General features: G+C 45.4%; 1 protein-coding gene across 1 annotated transcript in view; it reads left to right on the top strand.

The window, feature by feature from the left end:
* Positions 1–6,397: 6,397 nt before the first annotated feature.
* eif3ja (eukaryotic translation initiation factor 3, subunit Ja) overlaps positions 6,398–9,713 on the top strand; it is a 9,257-nt gene continuing 5,941 nt past the window's right edge. Inside the window, exons 1-2 of the mRNA XM_056281887.1 lie at positions 6,398–6,438; positions 6,520–6,605. Of these exons, the coding sequence (XP_056137862.1) occupies positions 6,417–6,438; positions 6,520–6,605 (108 nt within the window). The 5' untranslated portion in view covers positions 6,398–6,416. The remainder of the gene's footprint in view (positions 6,439–6,519; positions 6,606–9,713) is intronic.

Below are 9,713 nucleotides of genomic sequence, written 5' to 3'. Positions count from 1 at the left end.
CCTCAAAGATCACCTGCCTCAGTGACTTCAGACCAGTTGCCCTAACATCTGTGGCCATGAAATCATTTGAGTGTATCATTCTGTCATACTTGAAATCTTGCACCTCCCATATCAATTTGCTTATCAAACCAACCAGTCTGTTGAGGATGCAGTTAGCATAGCCCTGCACCATGCCCTGCAACACCCGAAATCACAAAACACCTACACACGCATCCTGTTCATAGACTTTAGTTCTGCCTTCAGCTCCGTCAACCGTCTCAACTCTTTACCATACTCTTGGATATTGTGGAAATTGCAGTAGAGATGGACAATTTATCTAATTGACTACATGAACACGTGTGTTATTTATTCTTCCGTACCAAATCACCATCTCATCAATGAGGCGCTGCTCCAACCATCCTACTCCTCACCTCGCCCTCTCAACCCGGAAACCCTTTCTTAAAGGGCCCGTGTCTACCAATTATGGTTAATTGTGCCGATATAGTCCGTACATACGTCCCCCCAGAATTCACCATAACGAAAAAAAGACAACGTGGAGGGGGGCGGATGGCCTGGCCACAACGGCTTCGCTGAACAGGTGCGGGGGCTGGGGTGCCTACAGGAGGGGCCTTAAGGACCATGTGGCGTTGTGGGGGTAGGGCAGGTGGTAGAGGAACCCTAGGGCCTTGTTGGGGGGTGAGGGCAGGGTAGGAGGGCACCCCCGCCATGGGGGCTGGACAAGTCCAGCAGGTCAGTCCAAGTCCAGGTGAGCCGGTTTGAGGCGATCTACTGAAATGCACTCTGGCTTGTTGCCGACTTCCACGACAAAGTGCTTGTTTCCGGTCTCCAGGACACGGAACAGCCCGTCGTAGGCTGGCTGCAGGGGTCCACGGTGGGCGTCGTGGCGGAGGAAAACATATTCTGCCAACTGCAGACTTGCTTTTGATAAATCAGTGTTTATGGCACTTTTCTAACTCAGTTTTAAACTTGTCTGTACTTTTATAAAATTTGCTGGTACTTTTATTTCTTTATATTTATTGGGGGGGGGGTGTTATTGTTTTACTGTGTGAAGCACTTTGTGTTACATTTGTTTGTATGAAAAGTGCTATACAAATAAAATCTGATTGATGATTGATTGATTGATAGATATGGTTGGGCTCACCTCCACACATAGCATGGGCTCTGGTACCAAACTCCTAGAGAGGGGCTGGACTCATTACTTTTCCAGAGATGGCCAAGGTGACAGGCGCCGGGTGTGTGAGGGGATACTCACAAGTCCCTGGTTGAGTGCTGCCATGTTGGAGTTCTCCCCAGGGAATGAGAGGTTCGCCTCTATATGACTGCAAGTCACTGGGGGGGAAGGCTCTGACCGTTGTGTGTACTTATTCACCGAATAGCAATTTGGAGTATCCGGCCTTCTTGGAGTCTCTGGGTGGTGTCCTGGATAAGGCTCTGCCTCCGGACTCTATAGTTCTGCTGGGGGGACTTCAATGCTCACGTGGGCAATGATGCAGAAACCTGGAGTGGCGTGATTGAGAGGAATGGCCTCCCCGATCTGAACCCAAGCGGTGCCTTGTTATTGGACTTCTGTGCGAGTCATGGATTGGCCATAACAAACACCATTTTCGAACATAAGGTAGTTCATAAGTGTACTTGGTACCAGAACACCTTAGGCCGAAGATCAATGATAGACTTTGTGGTTTTATCATCAGACCTGTGGCCGTATGTTTTGGACACTAGGGTGAAGAGAGGAGCAGAGCCGTCAACTGATCACCACCTGGTGGTGAATTGGGTCAGATGGCGGGAAAGGCTGCCAGACAGACCTGGCAAACCCAAACGTGTATTGAGGGTGAACTGGGAATGTCTGGTGGAGGCCCCTGTCCATGAGGTCTTCAATTCCCACCTGCGGAAGAAGTTCGCATGTATCCTGAGGGAGGCTGGGGACATGGAGTCTGAGTGGGCCATGTTCAAAGCCTCTATTGCAGATGCGGCAGGCAGGAGCTGGGGTCATAAGGTCAGTGCCTGTCGAGGCGGCAACCTAAGAACCTGCTGGTGGACACCGGCGGTGAGGGAAGCAGTCAGGCTGAAGAAGGAGGCCTTTTGGACTTGGTTGGCCCAGGGGTCTCCTGAAGCAGCAGACAGGTACCGGGAGGCCAGAAGGGCTGCTGCTTCGGCAGTTGCGGAAGCAAAAAACTCGGGTGTGGGAGGAGTTCGGCGAGGCTATGGAGGGGGACTTTCAGTTGGCCTCAAGGAAGTTCTGGCAAACCATCCAGCGACTCGGGAAGGGGAAGCAGGGCTTGACTCAGGCTGTGTTCAGGTGGGGAGGAGAAGTGTTGACCCGGACTGGGGATGTTGTCGAGCGGTGGAAAGAACACTTTGAGGAGCTCCTGAACCCGGCTAACCCATCCTCAGTGGAGGAGGTAGAGTCTGAAGACTCAGGGGAAGCCCCACCCATATCCCTGGCAGAGGTCTCTGATGTAGTTAAAAAGCTCCTCGGTGGCAAGGCACCAGGTGTGGATGAGATTAGCCCTGAGATGCTGAAGGCTCTGGACATTGTTGGGCTGTCTTGGTTGACACGCCTCTTCAGGGTGGTGGTTCCCATATTCAAAAAGGGGGACCGGAGGTTGTGCTCCAATTATCGGGGCACCACATTACTCAGCCTCCCTGGTAAAATCTACTCTAGGGTGCTCAAAAGGAGGCTGCGACCGATTGTGGAACCTCAGCTCCAGGAGGAACAATGCGGATTCCATCCTGGTCGTGGAACAACGGATCAACTCTTTACCCTTGCGGAAGTGCTGAAGGGGGAATGGGAGTTCGACCAACCAGTCTACATGTGTTTCGTGGACTTGGAGAAGGCTTATGACCATGTACCCCGGAGCACTCTGTGGGGGATACTGCAGGCGTACAGGGTACCAGGGCAGTTACTACAAGCCATCCGGTCCTTGTATAACCAAAGTGAGAGCTGTGTCCACATTCCCGGCACAAAGTCAAACACGTTTTCGGTGGGTGTCGGACTCCACCAAGGTTGTCCCTTGTCTCCGATTCTGTTTGTGATATTCATGGACAGGATCTCAAGGCGCAGCGAAGGTGAGGAGTGTGTCCGTTTTGGGAACCTCAGAATTGCATCTCTGCTCTTCGCAGATGATGTGGTTTTGTTGGCTTCATCAGAACGCGACCTCCAGCACACACTGGGGCGGTTTGCAGCTGAGTGTGAAATGGCTGGGATGAGAGTCAGCACCTCCAAGTCTGAGGCCATGGTTCTCTACCGGAAAATGGTGGATTGCTCCCTCCGGGTTGGGGATGAGTTGTTGCCTCAAGAGAAGGAGTTCAAGTATCTCGGGGTCTTGTTCATGAGTGAGGGGAGGATGGAGCGGGAGATTGACAGGCGGATTGGTGCAGCATCAGCAGTAATGCAGACGTTGTACCAGACCATTGTTGTGAAGAGGGAGCTGAGCCAGAAGGCAAAGCTCTGAATTTACCAGTCAATTTTCGCTCCAACCCTCACCTATGGTCATCGGCTTTGGGTAGTGACCACGGCTACAAGCGGCTGAAATGAGTTTCCTCCATAGGGTGTCTGGGCTCAGCCTTAGAGATAGGGTGAGGAGCTCGGACATCCGGAGGGAGCTTGGAGTAGAGCCGCTGCTCCTTCTCATCGAAAGGAGCCAGTTGAGATGGTTCGGGCATCTGATTAGGATGCCTCCTGGGCGCCTTCCTTTGGAGGTTTACCGGGCACGACCAACTTGGAGGAGACCCCAGGGTAGACCCAGAACTCGCTGGAGGGACTACATGTCCAGTCTGGCCTGGGAATGCCTTGGGATCCCCCAGGAGGAGCTGGAGGGCGTTGCTGGGGAGAGGGATGTCTGGAGTGCCCTACTTAACTTGCTGCCACAGTGACCCGACTCTGGAGAAGCGGCTGATGATGAATGAATGAATGAATGAATGAATGTGAGATCAGCTATGTTATATAGTTTGAAGACGGTGGCACTGACGAAAAGACAGGAGGTGGAACTGGAGGTGACAGAGTTGAGGATGCTAAGATTTTCATTGGGAGTGACGAAGAAGGACAGGATTAGGAATGATTATATTAGAGGGACAGCTCAGGTTGGACGGTTTGGAGACAAAGCAAGAGGGGCAAGATTGAGATGGCTTGGACATGTGTGGAGGAGAAATGCTGGATATATTGGGAGAAGGGTGCTAAACAGAGCCGGCCCAAGGCATAAGCGAACTAAGCGGTTGATTAGGGCCCCCGCTCCCCCAAGAGCGCTTGAAATGTCAAACACGACAGGTTGATAAATATATATATTCTTGTGTGTGTGATATATCATATCAGTAGTAATCACCAAAAAACAAAAACTAAATATTTTGATATCATGTTGTTAACAGACTGACAAATTAATGCTACTAGTTTAATCAAACAAAGATTTTAAGGAGAATGATAAATTAAAGCACTTTATTTTGGGATATTTTCTGAACCATTAGCACACCTTTGAACACTATAGTTTTCCAAAAAGATTTATTCATCTACATATTCTTTAATCTTTATTGTTATATTGTTAGATGTTAGAAGTTCCTCTGTTCATCGTATGTCATTATTTAAGTTTCTATTTAATCTACTCATATATTTTCGTAATGTGTGTGTGTGTGGTGTTAGTGTGTGTGTGTGTGTTAGTTAGTGTAGATAGCGGGACCGAAAACTAAAGCATTTATGATCCTAATTCTTTTTGGAGGTGGTAGGTATTGTCTCAGAGAGTAAGGGAAAAATCCCAGAAAATTAAAATTATGCATAATTATGCATAAATATGCAAAATATTATTTTTTCTAAAAATGGATAAAAACAATTTCTCTCGGCATTTCAGATTATTCTGAGCATCTTTGATTTTTGCACCTATATCAAAAAAAATTTCTGGGACTTAGAAATGTTTTGGCATTATGCAAAATATATGCATTTTTGCAAAAATGCACTTATGATCCTAATTTTTTTTTGGAGGTGGTAGGTATTGTTCCAGAGAGGACCAGAAAAATTGCAGAAAATTAAAATAATTATAATAATTATGCATAATTATGCAAAATATGCATTTTCTAAAAATGGCTAAAAACCACTTTTCTCGGCATTTCAGATGATTCTGAGCATTTGGGGGGAGGGAGTTGGAGTGGGGGGGGTTTAGGGGCAGGGGGAAGGCGGTTAGCTGGCAGGATGAAGAGGAGGGAGATTTAGACGGGTGGATAACCAAACCGCTACATTGTAGCGGGGTTCTTCTAGTCTAGTTAATATTGTCTGTTTTTGCATTTGCATTTTATGTAAGAAAATAATTTAGTTCTTTGTTACTGTTCCGCACTTTCGCACAGTTCAAAAGCAATTAAAATAGTTAACTTGTTCAGTAAATGCATTGTCTGCTGGTTTATTTTAAGACTTTCCAGCACAGTAGTAAGTCATAACAATGGTACGGTAACGACCAAGCATGGACATAATATTGTCGGTGGTGGGAGGTGGGTTTAGTGTGGGGGGTGGGGGGGCAAAACAAATTCTGCTTAGGGCCCCATAAAGCCTTGGGCCGGCTCTGGTGCTGAATATGGCGCTGCCAGGCAAGAGGAAAAGAGGGAGGCCAAAAAGGAGGTTTATGTGGTGAGGGAGGACATGCAGGTGGCTGGCGTGACAGAGGAAGATGCAGAGGACAGGAAGAAATGGAAACGAATGATCCGCTGTGGCGACCCCTAACGGGAGCAGCCGAAAGTTGTAGTAGTAGTAGTAGTAGCAGATGACTGTGAAGCACTTTGGAAACTTGTTTTTTAAAAGCGCAATATAAATAAAGTTTATTTATTATTTTTATCTGTTGGATGTACCTTGCCCCATCTGGCATTGTGAAAATGCGCAAGACGGAAATGTTCCTGAATGTAGTTGTATGTGTGAATAGTGAATCACTAGCGGTGACTGAAAGGTTCAGTAATTTATTGGAAACTGAACGAAAAGCACTTGACTCACTCTGTATTGAGTGTTTTTTCAGTGACAGTTATTTGGGTTGCTTTAACTACTATACGCTCCCTCATGCCCCTCAGTGCACGGAGAGCTGCGGTGCATGGGAAGCAGGTTCCTTTTGTAGAAAACTGGTTTAGGGAGAAGACGCGTGAATTAATTTAACGTGTGACTCACGAAGCACTGGCATATTCAACACGATCACCTTGGACGACGAGTAATATTTACAATTTAAGTGCATTGGATTTTATTAATCAGTGCTTACAAAATATCAAACCACGCATGCAAAGCACCGACAAGAGGTGACGGTGAGCTTGAAAAGCGGAATGTAATCTGCTAACAAGCAAAAATAAACCGCTATCAAAGATAACAGTTAAAACAGAAGAGCGACCTGCCAAAGCGGAACTTTAGCGACCTGTGAATTGTACACCGGCGGAATGTTTTACAGTCGGGACACGTGGTAAAAATGGCAGAGGCAGACTCATGGGGTGAGGATGCGGCTACTGTCACGGTGTAAATTTCAGAGTAATGTTAGCCGTCATTGAACTGTCATTCTCCTCTGTTGATAGACGCTGAGTCGTTTGAGCCCGACGATGTAAAAAAGCCGGTCGCGTTTGACAAGTGGGAAGGCGAAGACGAGGAGGAAGACGTGAAGGTAGGTACCGGTTAGCTAGTCGTTAAAGTGAACTCGGCGCTCATGTAGCTTGACATCCGAGTAGATAACGCGAGCATGACTGATTACAACAACGTTAGTTGGCTAGTTAATTTACCAAGTTGTCAACCTGTTGAAATAACATACCTGTGCTTGTTATGCTGACCATCGACGATGACTTTGACGCCCTAAAATGGTTTGTACTTTCCAGAGAGTTGCAATAGAAATAAGGAAATTTAGTCATGGAAATATCACCTTGAAAGTGTCGCCCATAATCTTCTGATTGGGAAATCAGGCTCAGATGTTTTAAATCACAGCATCTTTGGTTGTATGAAGTCTTGAGCGATATTTAATAATCAGTTTAGAAATATAACTATTGGGCCCTGGTCTGTTCTTCATCCAAGATGCTGTTTATTAAGCCTTTCAAATATACGTGCAGGGATGCATTATGGTCTGCTTTATTTGCTTCGGTGATACAAACAAAAATCAAAATGTTTGAACTTTGCAATTCCATTAGTAATAGGGCCACTGAAGGTTGATCTGGCAAAAGCATAATGGCCAGCTGTGTAACGATAAACACACAAAGCGTTTAGGCAAAAGGGCAGGAAGCAATATCATAAGTTTAAAAAAAGTGCATTTAGTGTATTGGTCCATTTTGATACTGAGTCAGTCATTAGACTGCACTTGTTTGCACTGGTACATCAATCATCGTACTCTGTTGGGCTACTTGATATGCTTAGGAATTGGAACTGTACATATACACTCACCGGCCACTTTATTAGGCACACCTGTCCAACTGCTCGTTAACGCAAATTTCTAATCAGCCAATCACATGGCAGCAACTCAATACATTTAGGCATGTAGACATGGTCAAGACGATCTGCTGCAGTTCAAACCGAGCATCAGAATGGGGAAGAAAGGTGATTTAAGTGACTTTGAACGTGGCATGGTTGTTGGTGCCAGACGGGCTGGTCTGAGTATTCCAGAAACTGCTGATCTACTGGGATTTTCACGCACAACCATCTCTAGGGTTTACAGAGAATGGTCCGAAAAAGAGAAAATATCCAGTGAGCGGCAGTTCTGTGGGCGAAAATGCCTTGTTGATGCCAGAGGTCAGAGGAGAATGGCCAGACTGGTTCGAGCTGACAGAAAGGCAACAGTAACTCAGATAACCACTCATTACAACCGAGGTATGCAGAAGAGCATCTCTGAACGCACAACACGTCGAACCTTGAGGCAGATGGGCTACAGCAGCAGAAGACCACACCGGGTGCCACTCCTGTCAGCTAAGAACAGGAAACTGAGGCTACAATTCGCACAGGCTCACCAAAATTGGACAATAGAAGATTGGAAAAACGTTGCCTGGTCTGATGAGTCTAGATTTCTGCTGCGACATTCGGATGGTAGGGTCAGAATTTGGCGTCAACAACATGAAAGCATGGATCCATCCTGCCTTGTATCAACAGTTCAGGCTGGTGGTGGTGGTGTAATGGTGTGGGGGATATTTTCTTGGCACACTTTGGGCCCCTTAGTACCAATTGAGCATCGTGTCAACGCCACAGAGTATTGTTGCTGACCATGTCCATCCCTTTATGACCACAGTGTTCCCATCTTCTGATGGCTACTTCCAGCAGGATAACGCGCCATGTCATAAAGCTCGAATCATCTCAGACTGGTTTCTTGAACACGACAATGAGTTCACTGTACTCAAATGGCCTCCACAGTCACCAGATCTCAATCCAATAGAGCACCTTTGGGATGTGGTGGACCGGGAGATTCGCATCATGGATGTGCAGCCGACAAATCTGCAGCAACTGCGTGATGCTATCATGTCAATATTGACCAAACTCTCTGAGGAATGTTTCCAGTACCTTGTTGAATCTATGCCACGAAGGATTAAGGCAGTTCTGAAGGCAAAAGGGGGTCCAACCCGGTACTAGCAAGGTGTACCTAATAAAGTGGCCAGTGAGTGTATATTCACTGTACATATTCTCACATTCACGTGTTTCCTTTTTGTGTGTGTGGTTGTAATCTTTTATGGTGCTGCTTGTTTTTCTCTCTTTTTGCACTGGAACTGAGCTACCATGTTGTACCAAAACAATTACCATCAATAGTGTTGCGTGGCAATAATTAAGTGTCTATCCATCCATCTTTACATGGCATCATTCATTCATTCATTCACTGAGAAAAAATAGGGTTTTGTCTCAAAATCTGGTACAATACTTAGACATTTTTTAAACAAGCCCATAATGCATAAACAAAACAATTCTGAACTGTATAAATATGATTAATGTAACATTCACTCTGCTTTTTTTTTCTTTCATTGGACACCCTTATTGTATCTGTAATAAATATGGTAATAATAGCCAGACTTCAAAGACCAGGTAGGTGGTTATTTAAATGCATTCATAGTTAGTACAGTATAGTATATTTTGGCCTTTTGGGACCCTGTGTCCAAGGTTTAGGGGCTTAAACTAGTGTAATAATTGTCAATAGATAGTGAAGAAATAGTAGTAGTGGTAGTAGTAGATATTGAAGAAATGTGTTTTATATAGTGTGCCTAGTCTAGAAAACTTGGCATATGCTTAACTAAATATTTGAAATTGTTCCAAGTTTTAGTCTGAAAGACCAATGCTGACCATAGTCAGTTGTTCCTTCAGTTTCTTGACAGTTAGAAATGGATAAAAACTGCTCTAAAATCTTCAGAATTTCACAAACAGGTGATTAATGTTCTCAGGTAGAAATGCATTATAAATTTCACTGAGTACAAGTGTGATGCTGAAGCAGTGATGTGTCACTGTGTTTAATTCACTGTGGGCCTACCAACAATCCCCTCATACTACCTCACACAACCATTCCTAATGAAGCATCTAGATGTTGTAGAGACAGCAGTGAGAGCTCTTCTTGAAAGCAGCTATTAGAAAAGAGAGCCATAAAAGTTCCCTTTTTAGTTACCTGTCTGCAACAATTTGGGAACCATCAACAAGACTTTGGAAGCATGGTTGGTTGAATAGTAAAAATTGAATAATATCTGATAAATGATGCCAGTCCAGTTATGCATCCCCTTGCCGTATTTACCTGCTTCACATTTGAACTTCATTTTTATTCCTG

The sequence above is a fragment of the Lampris incognitus genome, chromosome 6 (genome assembly GCF_029633865.1).
Source record: "Lampris incognitus isolate fLamInc1 chromosome 6, fLamInc1.hap2, whole genome shotgun sequence".
In the NCBI taxonomy this organism is placed as follows: domain Eukaryota; kingdom Metazoa; phylum Chordata; class Actinopteri; order Lampriformes; family Lampridae; genus Lampris; species Lampris incognitus.
The sequence above is the reverse complement of the archived record's forward strand: the minus strand, read 5'-3'. Positions and strand labels throughout refer to the sequence as shown.